This window comes from Mesoplodon densirostris, chromosome 6 (genome assembly GCF_025265405.1).
Source record: "Mesoplodon densirostris isolate mMesDen1 chromosome 6, mMesDen1 primary haplotype, whole genome shotgun sequence".
Classification (NCBI taxonomy): Eukaryota; Metazoa; Chordata; class Mammalia; order Artiodactyla; family Ziphiidae; genus Mesoplodon; species Mesoplodon densirostris.
This window is the reverse complement of record NC_082666.1, coordinates 75,557,149-75,576,843: the sequence shown is the minus strand read 5'-3', so window position 1 is coordinate 75,576,843 and position 19,695 is coordinate 75,557,149. Positions and strand designations below refer to the sequence as shown.

Genomic DNA, 19,695 nt, shown 5'->3' with positions numbered 1-19,695 from the left:
ATCCTCTCACTCTCATGGTGCCAGGGAATCCCATTTAGGCAGCTACATGTTTTATAGCACACTTTATATTTAAGCATTTTCTACTTTAAAGTTATATCTTTAACATAAATATATGTACACAATTATAATACTTACTATGTCTTTATATTTTAATGTTAAATTTACATGAAATATCCAAGTTTACCATATTTTATATTAGATTTTTATATATTTAAAAGCTTCCATGTGACTCAGGCAGCGTTCTGTTATTCATCGTCAGAGGCAGGAACAGCAAGTGAGCAGAGCCCCAAGGAGTCTGTGTTGAGCTGGAAGAGGGCACCATGCCAGTCAGACAGGAGACCAGTTGTCTTCTAGTCCCAGCATCCTCCTGTGACATTGCACAAGGCACTTATCTTCATTCAGTTTCCTTATCTAAATGTTGATACAGGGAAGACCTCTTTCTTTTTTCTGGTTCCATGTGTAGCACAAGTCTTCAAGTTCATTGTAATGGCACTGATTGAGAAAATGTCTCAAGCTACAAAACTGCTCAAAATTAAACATACTGTAAACATTTTCTTTTACTTTAAAATATATACATGTGCACTTATTTGTCATTCATTTTCTGTAGAGCCACAGCCTTGTCTGTGATTTAGGGTTGGCTGATCACGATTCAGCACTGTCTTTCTTGTATAAACCATATGCAGTGTCCAGGATGTTCAGTTTTGGTTTCTGTAAAGCAGAGTGAGAGCTTAAAGATCTTTGTTAAACAATATAAGAGCAGAATGCTTCTGGATTTTTATGATTTTTTTCCCTCTAGCCCTTTACCATTGTCTTGTGCACACCTAATAAGACAGGAATCTCTTTTTTTTTTGCAGTACACGGGCCTCTCACTGTTGTGGCCCTTCCCGTTGCGGAGCACAGGCTCCGGACGCACAGGCTCAGTGGCCATGGCTCACGGGCCTAGCCGCTCTGCGGCATGCGGGATCTTCCCGGACCGGGGCACGAACCCGTGTCCCCTGAATTGGCAGGTGGACTCCCAACCACTGCACCACCAGGGAAGCCCCAACAGGAATCTTTTATAGCAACTTGCTTTCATAACATCTTGCCCAAGCATTAGCTTGGTTTTCATAGAAACAACTCTCCTTCTTTCCACAGCCATAGTTCACCAGTTGATGCATTATGGAATTAGATTAGGTCATTAAAGTAACAAGTGTAACAAGTGTAAGCAAGTTGGTAAACAAGCACTGATGAGTTGTGGTGAATACACACCTCCTTGGCAGGAGCACAGGGACTGAGGCTACTGGAGAGCCGTCCACCAGCTCAAGTGTTCAGCAACCACATCAGAGAGTGGTTTTCACAGAGGGCAAAGGAAGCCAGAACTGATGACTCAGCTAAGAGAAGGTTTGTTCAGAAGGCATCTGCTGTCTTTATTACTGTTTTAGACTCTTCAGCACTAGGACATGTCGGCACAGCACAGAAATAAATTCACGTTCCCAGTAAGAGTCCTCACAATTTTTCTGGGCCATTTGTAGTTCCCTAAGAACCCCAGTGTGTTAGTTTGTTAGAGCTGTTGTAACCAAGTACCACAGACTGGGTGGCTTAAACAACAGAAATTTCTTGTTTTATAGTTCCAGAGGCCAGAAGTCAAAAATCAAGGTGTTGGCAGGGTTGGTTCCTTCTGAAAGACGTGAGGGAAGGATCTATTCCAGGCCTCTTTCCTTGGCTTGTAGATGGCTGCCTTCTCCCTGGGTTTCTTCACATCATCTTCCCTCTGTGCATGTCCCTATGTCCAGATTTTTCCTCTTCTTGTAGGGACATATAGGTCATATTGGATGAGGGCCCATCGTAATGACCTCCTTTGAACTTGGTTACCTCTATAAAGACCCTGTCTCAAATAAAGTCACATTCCGAGGTACCGGGGTTTAGGAATTAAATACTTGAATTTGGAGGGGACATGACTCCATCAATAAAATTCAGAAAAGGTCATACTCCAAGCCAACAGAACTTAGCAACTAGCAGATTGACCCTTAAGAGAATTCTTTTTACTAAGAATTCACCTTCAGGGTGAGTTAGAAAAGGCACACATGATGCCAAAATCTTGTGTTATGGTGGAGAAGAAAATCTTGAATGCTGTGCTTCTAATAGCTTTCCCAATCATAAGTCAAGTCACTTCTTCAACAACAGGAAAGGAAACCTAACAGTGTAGAAAAAAACATGGATTTTGAATGTAGACATTATTGTGGTCAAAATCTGACCTCCCCACTTAGGACCTGTGTCACTTACTTAACCTTACAAATACCTCTTTGATTGCAAGGTGGAGAGAACAGGAAGTTGTTTGAAGAAGTAAATCATAAATGCATGTCAAGTTCCTGGAACATAATAAGTACTCAAGAAATGTTAGGCTCTTCCTTCCTCTTAACCTGTCCTGATGATTCTAAATTTCTCTGAAAGCCTTCTTAGCTGCTGCTTCAAACCCAGGTGTCCTCTTTGTCATAGCTCCAGGTTTGTCCATGGCTTATAAGACCTGAGAGTGACTTTCCTACATTTATGTCTTATGTTCAGTTTGTTTTGACCCCAATTGAAGTTGCCATTGAAGATATGAAGAAGAAGACCCTGCAGTTAGCAGTGGCCATTAACCAGGAGCCCCCTGATGCCAAGATGCTTCAGATGGTGCTGCAAGGCTCTGTCGGAGCTACTGTCAATCAGGTAAGCAAAACCAGCTGGTGGCAACTCCTCTGGTTCTTGTTATTTTGATTTGTGTTACTATATGTCTGCACCCTCCTTTCTTGAGGTCGATGAGGAGTCTGATCAACATACAAATGATGTTCCTAAACTTACACTGAACACTTGAGGAGGTCCCTTCCCTTCCCTTCTGTAACAACCCAAGGTAGACAAGAAATCCTAGAGATGAGTGGACCGTGTCTAAGGAGTACCATTTTTTGGAGAAGTTGGGGCCAGTCCTGGCAATATGATCCAGATGGAGTGCTTAGTCATGCCCAATTTAGGCAGAGTTGTTGCAAGGCTTGAGATAAATCTGAGAAGGCCTGTAGGAGAGAAGGGAAAGGGTCTAGGACATTGAACCCCTGGGTCAGTCACCAGATGAAACCAGTATGCCAGGAGCGTTGCTAAGCAGGAATGACCTGGAACCGGCTTCTTGGGCCACTTCAAAACAGACTGGATCTTCTCAGATCCGTTAGAATTCTAACTCCGATCTCAGCATGGAACTAATCCGGCCTCAGATGGAGGGCATACTAGCTTAGTTCTCTCTGTTCTCTCTGTGTGCTTCCTTAATTTCAGAACTAGATCTGCACACCTCCACATGCAAAAACTCAATGAGTGCCGTGACCCTTTCCTCATTCGGCACAACTGGACTCTCCAGCAAAAATTCTCTGTCCACATAATATCAAGGGGACAGAAATAGTATTTGTTACGTTTGTTACATTTCCATGATCAGAAAATATTAGGAAGCTTTTGCTTTTGTAAGTCCCAATCTTTTAATGAAAATGGAAGACTTTATAAGCCCACAACCATAGATTACACATGTACTATGCATATCTCTGACTCAAGCCAGCAATTACGCAAAATGGTGCTTGCCACTAGGGCAACTAGACAAATGAATATGAATGGCTGGATCAAGACAATCTCTAATCACATACCCTTTGATGTAGTATATTACCTTTCTATGTGAAGGAAAATCTGTAACTAGTAGTATTTGATTAAGGAAATACATTTATACTTTTGAATATTCTCCCAAAACTGCAAACTCCTCCTAAGGAATCAGCATTTTCCTGAGAAGTTCAAGACCTTTCTTGATATTTTGTTTTGATCAAACTAACAAAATTAAATGTTCAAACTACGACCTCACTCCCAACATTTCCTCCCAAGTAATTTCACTTTCTTTCCAACATCAGTAATGTTTTTCACTTTTCCCATCAGGGACCACTGGAAGTAGCCCAAGTATTTTTGGCTGAAATTCCAGCTGACCCAAAACTCTATCGACATCACAACAAGTTGAGATTATGCTTTAAAGAATTCATAATGCGGTAAGAGGGGAAATGGCTGGGATTTCAGTAGAGCAGTGGTTTTCAAAGTGTGGTCCCCAGGCGAACAGCTTCAGCATCACTTGAGAAATTTGCTAGATGGGAAAATTCTCAGATACCAATCAGACCTACTGAGTAAGACCCTCCAGAGGTGGGACCCAGCAACCTATGTTTTAACAAGTCCTCCAGGGGATTCGAATGCACGCTCAAGTTTGAGAAGCCTGCATAGAGCAACACTACTTGCACTAGTAACTAACAAACTGTATGGTGCTTTCATATTTATCATCTCACATTGTAAAATAAATATTCATTTTACAAAAGGGGAAATGGACGTTCAGAGATGGGTAATGATTTTACTTAAGGTCACACAGCAAGTTAGTAGCAGAGTTGAGTTCAGACCAGGTCTTCTGAATCCAAGTAGCACATACTTCCTTCAATGTGCTGATATTCCACTGATGAATTAGAGCCTGAGAGTTTCTTGGCATTGGCAGTCTTTGTAATTTCCCATATCATACAATAACTTATTTTTATAAATGTATAAGACACTGCCTCAAATTGAGAGATAGAGGCGAGATTCTAAAACTAGAATTTTACAAAGGTATCAATCATCTCTATGGCAATTCCCACTGGCAGACAAGCGTCATCTCTGCTCCTGAATTCTGCAGTAGAGCTGGCTCCAAGAGCAGCCTGTTCAGGCTGGATAGGAAGTGAATCTTGGCACAAGGTCTTGCAAGTTGCTGCAATGCAGACAGGCATACTGGGACTCCTGTGGCCCTAAAAGGAATGATTATGAAGGATGTGGATGGCACCTCACCCATAAGAGAGAAGGACATCAGAAATACATGTACTAATATTTCTTTTCACCCAGAATCTTAGAGCAGCATATACAGTATAGGAATATCTTTACTTGGCAGATGGGGATAAAGGAGGCTAAAAGTTAAAGTTTGCTAAATTCAGTGAAAACTCACCAGAATGCTAGTGTCAGGTGAGGTTCTCCTCCTTCACAGGCTTTGGTGAGACGTATGTAAATTTGCTACGTATAAAGGAGACATTCTTTGTCCTGCAGTGAATCTCAGCTGCTTAGTAATAGGGGTATGTGTGTGTGTGTGTGTCTGTGTGTATGTGTGCGTGCACACTATACATATGCACATACATACACATGCACAGACAAATTATATTTATTAATGTTTTGTACTTGAATTGTTTCCTGTATTTCATAACAATGTTGACATTATGCAAAATCTAGATATTCTTCAGTAAAGAGTGCATCTTCATAAAACAAAAGGCTAGAAGAATATTGGGGGAATTTTTAAAGATCAATTTACTTTCCATGTATCTTCATATAAAATGAAGTTATTGTGAAAGGCCCATGAAGGTGGCAGCGGCCCGGACCTCTCTGGACCTCTGCAAGGACCTGTGAAGTGTTTAATGAGCACACACTAGGACCCAGGTATGATATTAGCTGTAGGAATACAGGAGCTGGGTATTCCTCTGCTCCTGACAACAGGACTTTTACCTGGCTAAATAACAAAGCAATGCAGCATGTCCTAAGAATTGTGGAGAGTACACAAAATATAGGGCTAAGAGTTCAGAAAGGAACGGTCAGTTGCAGTCTGGAGTGTCTAGGGAAAGCTTTATGGGAAAACATCACGTAAACCTTGTCTTGAGTATGTAGCGGGTAGGAAGGGGGCAGCGGGAAGGCAGAGGCATTACTGGTAAAGGGACCAACAGGAGCACAAGACACAGAGGCAGGGGTGTCCTTGATACGTCTGGGCCCTTCTGAGTTGGCAAGAGCAGTGCCTTCTGTGGGCATGCCAGCACAGGGAGGGGAGCCTGGGGAGACAGCACTATTGACAAGCGGGGCTCTGAATAGAATATAGATGTAAAAGGAAGCTTGCTAAGAGAAGTGATATTTTAGTTAAAATGTCCTTATAAAATCCCTAACGAGGGCTTCCCTGGTGGCGCAGTGGTTGAGAGTCTGCCTGCCTATGCAGGGGACGCGGGTTCGTGCCCCGGTCCGGGAAGATCCCACATGCCGCGGAGCGGCTGGGCCCGTGAGCCATGGCCGCTGAGTCTGCGCGTCCGGAGCCTGTGCTCCGCAACGGGAGAGGCCACAGCAGTGAGAGGCCCGCGTACCGCAAAAAAAAAAAAAAAAAAGCGAACATACATTCTCTAATTAGGTTCCAGCCCCAGGACAAGTGACTGCAAAGAAAACCAGAGCTGAGTAAAACTAGTCTCAGGCAAGATAACAAAAGGAAATGGATTTTCTTAGGAATGATCCTTTAACAAAGTCATGTATTGTTAGACTTTTGATGGGGAAGTTATCTTTCTCCCCAGATGGCTTGCAGAAATGTTGGATTTCCAAAATCAAATTCACCATTTACGACGTTGTTCTCCAACCTTTCCAATGATTCCTATGGGAAACTAGTCTGTAGTCCTACCTTCCCCCTGCTGGGTGGGCTGCCACCCTGTTCTAGGAATGCCACAAGAATATCTGTCAGCGCTTCTCAAACTTCACTGTGCAAAACAAATGACCTGGGGATCTTGTCAAAATGCAGATTCTGATTCAGTAGTTCTGGGGTGGGCCTGAGACTCTGCATTTCTAACAAGCTCCCAGGTGCTGCTGAAGCTGCCGGATGGGACCGATCTTTGAGCAGAGGCCGCAAAGCTGTAGAGGTTGCTTGATTGCCGCCATCTCACATTTTCTCCTCCCTGCCCCGTCCCCGAGGGCTTCACACATCAGGTCCTGCCTACTGTCACTCACCCTTTTTCCTCCTCTTTCCTCCCTTCACAGGAGGAAATGTGCCGTTACTATTAACACCTTTGAACAACTATAGATGCCAGTGCATTCATTCAGCAGACACTTATTGAGCCCATACTTTGTGCCAGGCACCCTGCTACCTGTGTGCAAAGATGCAGTTCCAGTACACATGAGACAAGGCTACAGGCAAAACAATACTTCTGCTCACTACTTCATTGTCAAAGTCAAAGTACAGTGATTTTCATTCCACTTCATTTCACGTGCATCAAAAGTAGTGGGTGAGATTGTGGTGAAGGTTGCATAACTGTATTAATCTACTAAAACTAATCAAACTGTATATTTACAAGGATAAATGTGATGATCTGTAACTTATACCCTCAGTACAAGTAGTAGGTGAGGAAACCTTCCTTTCCTCCATTGCTTAATTGCTTCTCAAGTCCAATCAGCAAGTCACAGCTTTGTAATGAATAGAGGAATTGTTTGGTCAAGTTGTTTGCACCCGTGTGTTTTCTCCCCGGAACCTGCTATCAGCAGAGATGATGCAGGAGTGGAAAATGTTTGGTGGTGAAACCATTCCCAGTTTTGCCTTGAGTGAGCTCCAGCTTCTCAGCAGAATTGGGCTGTAGGTCGATAAGCCCAGGTTTCCAAGGTGAACATAAGTGAGCCTTCCAAGGCTGATTGCTGATAATGGAAATGTACGCTTGCTGGGTACACTGTAGCTGGGTTCTGCCACTGGGCAGTGGCCTGTCTGACTCAGCTGTAGTGGGCCTGGATGAAGCCATAAAGAACCTGGCAGGCTGACCTGCTGCAGCCGACACCTGATCCAGCCAGTCCTGCGGCTTTTCAGATGGTTGCCAAGTTGGGGCCTGGATCCCCTTCTGAAACATCTCAGGGTTTCAGAAGCCAAGAGAGGTACAACATACTGTGTCCCTCCTCTGCTGCCCAGAGCACCCAGACCATTTTAAACACTGCAATCTGTGCCAGTCTGTGGTTTTAAATTTTCCTCTTATATTTCTGTCTTAGTCAGCTTAGGCCACTATAGCAAAATACCACAGACTGAGTAGCTGAATAACAGACATTTATTTCTCGCAGTACTGGAGTCTGGGAAGTCCAAGCTTAAAGTGCCAGCAGATTAAGTTCCTAGGGAGAACCCTCTTTCTGGCTTGTAAATGGCCACCTTCTCACTGTATCTTCACATGGTAGAGAGATGAAGAAGCAGCTCTCTGGTCTCTTTCTACAAGGGCACTAATCCCATCATGTGGGTCCCACTCTCATGGCCTAATTTAAACCTTCATTCTTCCTAAAGGCCCCACCTCCAAATCCCATCACATGGAGGTCGCATGTGAATTTTGGGGGGGACACAAACCTTCAGTCCATAACATGTGAACTTTCTCATTCCTATAAAGACTAAGTGATTTTTAAATTCATTTTTATATTTAAAGAAAAGAGAGCAGGACTCAATGGCACCAGGCCCAGGTTGCCTTTAAGGGACATAGTTTCAGATACATCAGTAGAGTTCCACCGCATAGATGGTCAAAGAGTGTTAACGGGAGTTAAGGTCTGTGAAGAGGAAGGAGAGGGAATTTGCCCAAGTGGCCAAAGGAAAACCAACTGTGTGTAGTGTGGGTGGAAACAGAAGCAGTAGGTGAAAAGAGATCTGAGTATTTGGTGGGAAAACCAAGCCTGAAACATTACGAGAGGTTGCTCGGGGGCAGGTCCATAGCAGGGACATATGAAGGACTTCTGTCCCTTTTCCAGGTCACAGACCCCTGTCTTAGTGGGCCTAGGAGGCTGGGTGGCAAACTGAGAGCCAAGTGGAGCAGCACACACACACACACACACACACACACACACACACACACACTTGCACGTGGCTTCCCCCTCCCAGCCCTTCTGCAACCATTCTCGAGAGAAGAAATCCATTTCAGTTACAGTGCTATCCTGTCCTCCTCTCTTAGCGCATCTCCACCCCTGGTTCTCTTGAACAAGGTCTCGGTCCTCAGGGCTTGACGGTGCTCTCACTTCAGGGCCAGGGCACTGCGTGGGAGGGTGTCCGGGCTGACTGTGAATTCGAGAATAGTGTGCGATCGTCGGAACCACAGGCCTCTGTAACTCCTCAGAACAGACGCCCAGGGCCCAAGGAGGCAGAAGACAGCGTAATGTGAGTCAGGTCCTAGAGACTAGCCTAGAGTCTGATCTAGGCGGACCCCACCCCCCGCTGGCTTCTGGGGTGTTCAGCAGGTCCTCAGAACCTGCTTCCGGGTGTCACACACCTTCCCAAGCCCATAGTCCCAATCTCGCCCCCTTAGGAGGAGGAAGTAGGGCCACTGTGACTTCCCCGAGGCAGGCAGCCACACCGGCCCCTCTGGGGCCGCCCAGCCAAGGGAAGTAGAGGGGGCTCAGGGGGACAGCCGGAGGATCCAGCCGTGGCTGCTGCTGTCTACCCTGGGGTGCGCTCCCTGCCCCCGTGGTGCCCTGCTCCTTCGGCCTCAGGCGCCTCCCTACCGGCAGCAGCGGGGCACCCCGGACAGTGCCCCTGGTGGGCTGTCTCTCCCACTTCGCTCCAGGAGAGGCAGGCCACGCCGCTTGCACAGCACTCCTCCTGCAGCCGCTTGGCCAGGTCCTCACACGCCGGACACCATTTCATCCTCATAAACCCACTTTATAGATGAAGAAAGTGTGGTTGAAGGAGACCACGATTAGCCCAAGGTCACACAGCAAGTAAGCGGCAGAACCGGGAATTAGACTAGCCTTCCACTGAGACCTGAGACCGGCTGCCCTTGGGATCTGGGGCTTGGTAGAGGTCGGGCTGGGAGGGAGGAAATGCAGGGGACAGCGCTGGAGGTGCCAGCCGAGGTGGCTCTGACCAGGGGACCCTCACATCCACTGCAGCCCTTCCTGTGGAAAGGCCAGATGTTCCTTTGGTGCCCTGCCCCCAGATAATCCTTCCTCAACTTAAAGGGCCTGGACCACATATATCACTCCAGTCACGGGAGGGGTTGGGGAGCCAATCCCTCAGTTTCTCCGGTATTTCTCCTCTCACTCCGGCAGCTGTGTTTGGTTTTTTTTTTTTTTTTTTGCGGTGCGCAGGCCTCTCACTGTTGTGGTCTCTCCCGTTGCGGAGCACGGGCTCCAGACGCGCAGGGTCAGCGGCCATGGCTCACGGGCCCAGCCACTCCGCGGCATGTGGCATCTTCCCGGACCGGGGCATGAACCCGTGTCCCCTGCATCGGCAGGCGGACTCTCAACCACTGTGCCACCAGGGAAGCCCCAGCTGTGTTTTTTTACTGGACCTTAGCTGGAGACTTGCTACAGTGTTACCAGGAAGAAGATGAGAAAGGCAGAATACTACAAACTGGGGCTCGGAAGAGAATAGTCCCAACTTGAGACCAAGGCCATATGCCTGGATTCTAGCTGGAAGGGTCAGGGTCTTTCCTAGGCAGCATTTGTGGTGCTGGGGTTATGAGTGTGGGCTCTCGGGCCCAGTTGCCTGGCTTCACATATTCACTCTGGGACTTCCCTGGTGGCACAGTAGTTAGGAGTCAGCCTGCCACTGCAGGGGACATGGGTTTGATCCCTGGTCCCGGAAGATCCCACATGCCACAGAGCAACTGAGCCCGCGTGCCACAACTACTGAAGCCCGTGCGCCTAGAGCCTGTGCTCCGCAGCAAGGGAAGCCCCCACAATGAGAAGCCCGCGTACCGCAACAAAGAGTAGCCCCCACTCGCTGCAACTAGAGAGAGCCTGTGTGCAGCAATGAAGACCCAATGCAGCCAAAGATAAAACAATAAGTAAATAAATAAATAATATCTACTCTGCCTTAACTAGCTATGTGACCTTGGACTAGTTACCCAACCTTAGTTTCCCCAACTGTAAAATGGGGATAAAATAGTAACTACCTCTCAAAGTTAGTATCAAAAGAGTCAATTCAGAGAGCTTAGAACAGGACTTGGCACATATGAAGTGATTGATGAATATAACATTATGGGACAAATAGAAACCAGATTGATTTACGTAGGAAAGAGACTTAATCTGATTTAAATATAGACATTGTCTGCCCATGACTTGTGTGCCTCTGTAAGGTTTGTACCATAACACACAGTGGGGCTGATGAGACATCAGCCTGGGAGCAACAGGATCCTGGATTTACATCCACCTTTGCTGTTCCCAAAGGTGTATGACTCTGGACAGGGCACTTCATCTCTTTGCATCTTAGTTTCATCAACTATGAAAAAAAAAGGAACTGGAATATAAAATCTCTGACATCCCATCATCATTCTTATATAGAAGAAATAGGGCTTTCCTGGTGGCGCAGTGGTTGAGAGTCCGCCTGCCGATGCAGGGGACGTGGGTTCGTGCCCCGGTCCGGGAAGATCCCACATGCCGCGGAGCGGCTGGGCCCGTGAGCCATGGCCGCTGAGCCTGCGCGTCCGGAGCCTGTGCCCCGCAACAGGAGAGGCCACAACAGTGAGAGGCCCGCGTACCGCAAAAAAAAAAAAAAAAAAAAAAAAAAAGAAGAAATAGTTTCTGCACTCAGACTGGGTCTATCAGGAATAGTAACAATAATAATAATAACAATAAGTGTTCTAGGCTTTAGCTATGTACCAGTACTAGTCTAAGCATTTTATGTATTTAATTCATATAATCTTTACAAAAATTTATGAGGTAGTCTATTTTCACCATCATGTCACAGGTGAAGAAACTAAGGCATGGAAAGCTTAAGTAACTTGCCTAATGTCACAAAGCCAATAAGTAGCAAAGCAGGATTCAGAGGTGAACACTCCAGCTCCAGAGCCTGTTCTCTCTAGGAAGTACATTCAGTTGCCAGTAACAGAATGGAATCAAGGGTGGCTTAAATAAGATAGAAAATTATTTTTCTCTCATATGAAACAAGATCAGAGATAGGCATCCCAGAGCTGTGTGGTGGTCACATAAAGTCATCAGAGACCCTGGCTCTTTCCATTCTTTTGCTCTGCTATCCTGGTTATTGTATAGCCATCCTCATAGTCACAGAATGGCTGCTAAGGCTCTGGCCATCACAACCACATCCTAGGCAGGTATCAGGAATAGAAATGAGGAAAGAGCAAAAGGCTACACCCCTTTAAAGAGCTTTCCTAGTGACTTCATCTTATAGCTCATCAGCCATCCCTATTTATAAGGGAGGCTAGGGAATGTAATTTTCCAGGTGGGTATACCACCTGGAGTTCTGCTACTAAGCAAGAGAGGGAATGGTTGTTGATGAAGCAACTAGCAATTTTTTGGCCATACTGAGGGACTGATATGTGAGCTGTGCTGAAGGAGCATCACAGAGAAGGGAGGGCAAGAGATGCAGCAGGGGGATTCCCTGGTGGCGCAGTGGTTGAGAGTCCACCTGCCGATGCAGGGGACACAGGTTCGTGCCCCGGTCTGGGAAGATCCCACATGCTGCGGAGCGGCTGGGCCTGTGAGCCATGGCCTCTGAGCCTGCACGTCCGGAGCCTGTGCTCCACAACAGGAGAGGCCACAAGAGTGAGAGGCCCGCGTACCGAAAAAAAAAAAAAAAAAAAGATGCAGAGGGTGAGGGCTGCATGACCACCCTCTCTGTAGAAAAGACACCTTAGATAGAGGACTATGAAAGTTACCCCCAGCAAAACCAGGAACCATGTTCTGGAAGCACAACTTCCTGCCCTTTCTAGTCCCCATCAGTCTGGTTTCTGTAGGACTCTGCTGAAAAATCCCAGCACACTGACTTTAAGAAAATGCTTGTGTTCAGTGAACTTATCAACAAAGGGAGCAGCAAAGGAGGGGGCTGTCTGGAATGGTGGTGTCACTGAGTGAAAGTTGCACAGTTCAGCTGTTTGTGGACCTAATGAAAATGTTACAGATAGGACCATTTAAAAAAATGATTTGCAATGTAGTTATATGATCCTGTATACATTTCCCAAGAGATATGGCTCTTCTCTAGGAGGGAAACATAATGCATGGCTCTCTTTAGTTTATGGATTTAAATTAACATAGTGGAAGTTATTTTAACTTTAATAAGAAAATCTAGAGAATATAATCTAAATGGAAGGAAGAAATACAGAAAATGTCTATGAAACAATTTTATAAGGTATAAAATTTGTTAAAATATAAAGTTATAAAAATTCGATCCACCTATTAATATATTTGTCTTTTTAAAACACTATATAAAAATTAAAAATTTTTTAAAGTAATAAAAAAAAAAAGAACGAGAGCAACCAAACCAAAAAACAAATCCACCAGTGATAACAAGCACTAAAAACTATACTAAAAAAAAAAACAAAAACACTATATATATCTATAGCTATTATGTCTTCTGATAACAAAGATCACAGAGAGTATAGTTGCTTCTTCCAAAGTTTGCAGAGTAGCCATCCCCAAGTTAGCAGTTCACTCCTGCAGGTCTCTTGTCTGCCAGTGTTACAGAACTGGTCCTTGAAGTCTCCTTGAAGAAACTGATTTCATTTTACACATTGTGGTAGCTCATAACTGTTAGTTAAGAGGCAATAAAAAAATAATAAGGGGTGATGTAGATTTCTCAGGATTCAAAGGCTATATACCTCCCCTTCCTACCTCTTCCCTGAAATCTTGATATGTAACCTTTGGTATCCTACAGTTTGCTTCAATTAATGTCAAACTTAAAAGATAGGTGAAAATCCAGTTAAGGGCGTGCTATTGGCTTCCAGGGTGAATTAAATCAAGCCGTTCTTCTACAGCAGGCTGATTCCATCATGAAGCTATGGCCGTAGGTTTAATGTTACCTAGGCCAAGTAGCTTTCCCCTGCCCCATAGCTACATGTGTTTAGTGGTAATAGGGAGGATTTGGTAGCAAGGCCTGGGTATCCCCATAACACAATCCAAATCTAGCATCACTATTAAGAAAACAGTTTAAACCATGTTGATCATGGGAATCCTATTCATCTGAAGGAAAACAGAATCATTACTAATCACTGTACGTCAGCTAAGTTTCAGCCATTATGTTGTCATTTCAAGATTCGTTGATTTGTAACTTCCCTTGGGTAGAACAGTATAAAATAAAAGGCAAGGCTTCATCATGTTTGAATAACATGGTTTTCTTCTTTAGTACATACCATACTGCATGGGAGACAGACTGGAGCTGGCTTTGCAGCTTATTGACTTTGTGACATGAAGCGAGTTACTTAAGCTTTCCGTGCCTTAGTTTCTTCACCTGAGGTGTGATGGTGATAATAGCCGACCTCATAAATTTTTGTAAAGATTAAATGAGTTAAATATATAAAATTTGTGGGCTTCCCTGGTGGCGCAGTGGTTGGGAGTCCGCCTGCTGATGCAGGGGACACAGGTTCGTGCCCCGGTCCGGGAAGATCCCACATGCCGTGGAGTGGCTGGGCCTGTGAGCCATGGCCACTGAGCCTGTGTGTCCGGAGCCTGTGCTCCGCAACGGGAGAGGCCACAACAGTGAGAGGCCCGCGTACCACAAAAAAATAATATATATATATATAATATATATAATATATATATATATATAAAATTTGTAAGCACTTCAAACTTGTATGAAACGCAACCTCATTTTCTCCCCACCCTGATATTTGCATCTCAGATGCGGTGAAGCCGTGGAGAAAAACAAGCGTCTCATCACGGCAGACCAGAGGGAGTACCAGCTGGAACTCAAAAAGAACTATAACAAGCTGAGAGAGAACCTCAGGCCAATGATAGAGCGGAAAATTCCAGAACTCTACAAGCCGATATTCAGAGTTGACAGTCATAAGAGGTAAGAAGAGGGCAGGGGAGGCCTCTTCCCAGAGGATAAAGGATAGCGCTTGAGGCCCAGCAATCAGAACTGCAGAACCTCTGGGTGTGGGAGCCGGCCCTGGAATCAGAGAAGCCACCCAAGCGTGATCTGCTCTGCTTGCATCCCGCTCCCCCTGTGCCTTCTCCTTGACCTCTCCGGGGCCCCTCCATGCGGCCTTCTGCCAGGCGTCTTCCCAGGGCCGAATTACTGCCTGTATTTCTTCCGGCACAGCGTGAAGGCATGGCCGCACTTTCCCATATTTACTTACTTTACTGAGTTCTCCATGATTGATGTGCTTTTCTAGTGAGTGATTTTCCTCTTTAAAAGGCTAACTGATGTTTCTTACTTCTGTTCTCTCTCCCTCCTTAATTTCAGAGACTCCTTCCACAGATCTAGTTTCAGGAAATGTGAAACCCAGTTGTCACAGGGCAACTAAGAAAAGCTATCTTCACGCATGAAGACTGGAGGCCCTGTGACCCTGGAGAAGGACCCGCTGGAACTTAAAACAGGACATTTGCCACACAGGACATGCCACATGCTCCCTGACCAGACAGCAGTCTGGAAGCTTTGGGATCCAAGTGACCATGGGAATTACACCTAAATGGGGTCTGAGCAGATCTGGGGCATTTGGGGGATGGAGGTGGTGGAGGATGGTTAATCAGGGGTGCCTGTGTATTTATTAAGCCATGTTTTTTTCACATAATTGTGCAAAACAAAGCATAAACAGCATCTCCTGCTGAGTGGTCAGGAACTGATGACTTCCTCCCGCCTGTATTTGAATTTAACCTGAATTTAGATAAACCCAAATTGCCCAAGGGAAAATGGACAAGCTGTCCACCAACCTATTCAGAGTGAACTTCTCTCCTCCCCTCTTTATGGGAAAGGAGGGTGACCTTGCTGGAGTACAAAACATTTCCAATAAAACTGTGAGGGGAGGCCCTACTAGAAATCAGAAGATCATGAAGGCTGGAAATGTGGGGATCAATTAATTATTTGTGAACTTGTTACCCTTTTGGTAACGGTGGACTAATTGTTGTATAGTTATTTTTGCTTTATTGTTCTGTTAGGTGGTTAATTTAACATGCATTTATAGAGGAGCACACTCGAAGCACTGAGGTAGGAGATAACGGTACTCTGAATGACCCGCCCCAAGTTGCAGATGCTGCAGTTACTTAAATTGAAACAATTCTCCTCTAAAGCTTTGCATTTTTTCTTATGCTCGCTCTTACTCACTCTTTTTTCTCATCCTCTCTGGGACCAAGTTTATTTTTATAAAAGGATAATATTTCTACTTTCATTTCTGAACATTGTGCTGTCCGTCGGCATGTGTACATCAACTAAAGAATATATTCAGGATTCTTTGGACAGTGTACTTTAGGAGAAAGATGGACAAAGTTATTATTTGAGAATTAAATTACATATTTTTTAATATGACTGATTACCTTGACTGGTACTAAAAATGTAATAAGAATTGCAAGCAAAGTGTTTCCCTTTGCAACTCGTGTTTTTTATTTCGACAACTCATGACTTTTGTAAAGCATTTCAGAGAAGAAGAAAGATGCATGCATGATCATGGCCTTGGTCAAACAGTGCTATCCAGGGTCACTCCTCGTATATAATATTTAATCTTGGCGGTCATGAGAGAGAATTCAATTTGGATATTCCAGAACTTTTTGCTTACACCATCAGGTATGCATGAATTTATATTCTGAAAGAGGACTGTTTTGTTTTGTTTTTAAATTACTAAAGCTTACTAGTTTAAGGGGCAAACTTTTTGTTTTTTAGGCATTTGGGGCAGAACTCTTTCTAAAGTACATGATATGTTTGTTTTCTTAAATGAGTACGCATGACATATTTTAATTCCATGTGTTTTTAAGTATCTTCTGTGTGGGAGACACTGGGTGAGACCAAGGTCAAACAACAGTGTCACTGCCCTCCAAAGCCTCTTAGTTTAGTGAGGAAGAGCGTCTGTATGGCTGTAGCCATAATACACAGCAGACTAGAACAGGCGCTGCGGAAGGTAACCTTTCCTGAGTGACTCCAGGGTGGCCATTATTATCAACACCTATTATATTTTGCCTTCAAACAATAAGCCTTAGGTGGTAAGTAATGTAGGCCTGGCTTTTAACTCTAAAAGCCCTAACAATCCTATGACCTAAAATATTCCGGATTAAATGTCCCCTGCTTTTAGATATGTGTTGTCACTTTTGATTTCAGTCTCTCTTATACTGCAGTGGGTACCACTTGCTTCACAAGTGCAAGGGCTGTGTCCACTGTTGCATTTCTATCCCCTAGCCCAGAACTCAACACACAGAAGACATTTAATAAGCATAAGCTGAATAATTAAATGAATGAATGAGTGTGAGTAGGCCTGCTTCTAGACCAGCACTGTGCAGTAGAAATATAGTACAAGCCACATATGTCATTTTAAATTTTCTAGTAGGCACATTAAAAAAAAAATTGGGAAAAGAAACGGGTGACAGTAATTTTAATAATACATTTCATTTAACCCAATATGTACAAAATATTATCAATTCAACATGTAATTAATATGAAAAATTATTAATGAGGTATTTTACATTCTTTTTTTCATACTATGTCTTCAAAATCTGTATGTATGTGTTTTATATTTAGAGATTTTACACTTAATCTCAATTAAGTCCAGTCACATTTCAGGTGTTCAATAGCCACATGTGGCTAATGGCTACTGTATTGGATGGTACAATTCTAGAAGCTTCCAACTTTTATAACGTGATGCCTCTGATCTGTGGGCTCAGACTATAGATAACCAATGTAGGAAGAATACTGTCTAGAGTAAGAAAGACAGAATTCTGACTGAGAGCCCATGGGCTTACCTAGAAGTGAAGCTGGTGGAGTTGGCAAGTGTGGACTGGTCAACACTGGTTTAAGCTCATACTCCTTCTAGGCTAACCCTGGCTCTTTTCTCAATTCCAGATAGTTTAGTTCTTCTTTACGTAACAGTTATAAATGAAGTGGAGGCATTGCTGCACTTACGTAAGTAACGGCATAAACAAAGAACTTGGGCATTGGTCCTCTGATTATGTATCCTAAATATGGGGTTAAGAAAGAAGCATTTCAAACATTGCTAAGAGTAAAGCACACGAGGCCTTTTGAATCCTGAAGATTGGAGAAACCTCTATGCCATGGTAGGCCTCTTGATTTTACTTTGGAAAACTCTTCAATGAAAGTTTATGGGAGAAATCTTCTGATTAGCTTCTTGCCTCTTTTCCTTTAGCAAGGTCAAGGGTGCAACTGTCACCAGCTCTTAAGAATCTCATGAAAGTGAAACATGCATATACTGCATAGACCTGTTTGGGTTTGTCATGCCACACATTGTCTTAAACTCCATAATTCTATTCAGTAAGAAGTCCTTTCCATGACAATAGATTAGTTGTAAAACAAAAAACTTTTAGAGCTGTCACTGGTAATTGTGGTTTGCAAGTATGTTTTCAAACACAGGGAGCTTTTGTTTTGCTTTGAATGTATTTTTAAATGCTTGTTATCTCAAATGTTGTAAAGCTGCTATTGACTAAGTATCATTTAAAAAAAAAAAAAAACTAAAACTAAAGGTTCTATTATATTCCGGAATGCTGGGTATGTCCACAGTGTTTCCTAACCTTTTTCACATTCTGGGTATAAATGTTATCTACTGAGGCATAACAAATAGCCCCCAAACTCATTAGCTTAACACAACAATAAACAATATCTCACCCAGTTCCAGTGGATTAGGATTAGTCTAGTTGGGCAGTCTGACTTAAGGTCTTGCATGAGGTTGCAATCAAGATATTGGCCAAAGCTGCCATCATCTGAAGGCTTGACTGAAGCTGGAGGATTCTATTCCAAGGTGGCTCATTCATAACATTAGAAAGTTGGTGCTGGTCATTGATGGGAGGCCTCAGTTCTTCTGCTTGTGGACCTCAGCCCCTACTGCATGAGTGCTCGCTGACTTCCCCTTTGATGAGCAGTTCAAGAGAAGCAAGGCAGGGCTTCCCTGGTGGCGCAGTGGTTGAGAGTCCGCCTGCCGATGCAGGGGACACGGGTTCATGCCCTGGTCCGGGAAGATCCCACATGCCGCGAAGCAGCTAGGCCGTGAGCCATGGCCGCTGAGCTTGCGCGTCCGGAGCACAGGCTCCGCAATGGGAGAGGCCACAACAGGGAGAGGCCCGCATACTGCAAAAAAAAAAAAAAAAAAAAAAAAGAGAAGCAAGGCAAAAGTGGCAGTGTCTTTTTATGACCTAGTCTCAGAAGTCATACTCTCTCTTGTCTGCCATATTCTATTTTTCAGAAGCAAGTCACTAAGTTCAGTCCACATTCAAGGAGAGGAGAAGTAGTCTCTACCTTTGGAATGGAGGAGTGTTAAAGAATTTTTGAACACATTTTAAAATCACCATAATGGGACACATTAAAATTTTGCATTTGTTGTCTTACTGGGATAAATGGACAAAGTTACTTGCTTCTAGAGATGACCAGCCCTGGCACTCTGGCTGCCCTGAGTCCCTCCCAAAGGCTAGGGCCATCAAGCTCAAGTAATATCTATAAGCAAGCTCACAGGTGCACCATGGCCCACCATTTGGGAAGCCTTAGCCTAAGGGGAGTCCTTAGCTGGCAATTTTTTTGTAAGGAACAGAAAACCAAACTCAAATTAGTGTTTTCAAAGGGGGTAGTGGAGTTAATTGGTTCACTTAACAGATTAACCCAGAGGTAGAATTGGTTCAGACCCAGCTGCATTCAGGGCCTACCCTCCATGTCCTGGGCCCATTTTTCTTCTGCTTTCTCGTTTGGCTCCACCCCCAGGCTTTTAACAGTGGTTCCTGGAAATTCCAGGCTCATCCATCATGACAGAGGCAATCCTGAGCCTCACAACTTCATACCACCAAGCTCCACAAAGAAAAGAGATTCTGTGTTCCAGAATTCTCAGGCAAATTCTTTGGGTTCACTCTGATTGGAATGGCTCAGGCTAAACAAGGTTCTCCCCTCTAAGGAGAAGCAGGATGAATATCAACTCAAACCACAGGGCTAGCGATAGAGGGGCCGGTGGTTCCCCAGGGAACCAGGAAGAAAGGGAAAAAGAAGCGTAACATGGGGGCTCCCTGCAGAACATCACTAAAAGTAAATGCATTCAG

General features: G+C 44.4%; 1 protein-coding gene across 1 annotated transcript in view; it reads left to right on the top strand.

Moving 5' to 3' along the window:
- DOCK8 (dedicator of cytokinesis 8) overlaps positions 1 to 18,088 on the top strand; it is a 231,738-nt gene extending 213,650 nt beyond the window's left edge. Inside the window, exons 45-48 of the mRNA XM_060102256.1 lie at positions 2,542 to 2,685; positions 3,916 to 4,022; positions 14,360 to 14,530; positions 14,927 to 18,088. Coding sequence (XP_059958239.1) covers positions 2,542 to 2,685; positions 3,916 to 4,022; positions 14,360 to 14,530; positions 14,927 to 14,987 — 483 coding nt within the window. The 3' untranslated portion in view covers positions 14,988 to 18,088. The remainder of the gene's footprint in view (positions 1 to 2,541; positions 2,686 to 3,915; positions 4,023 to 14,359; positions 14,531 to 14,926) is intronic.
- The last annotated feature ends 1,607 nt before the right edge of the window (positions 18,089 to 19,695 follow it).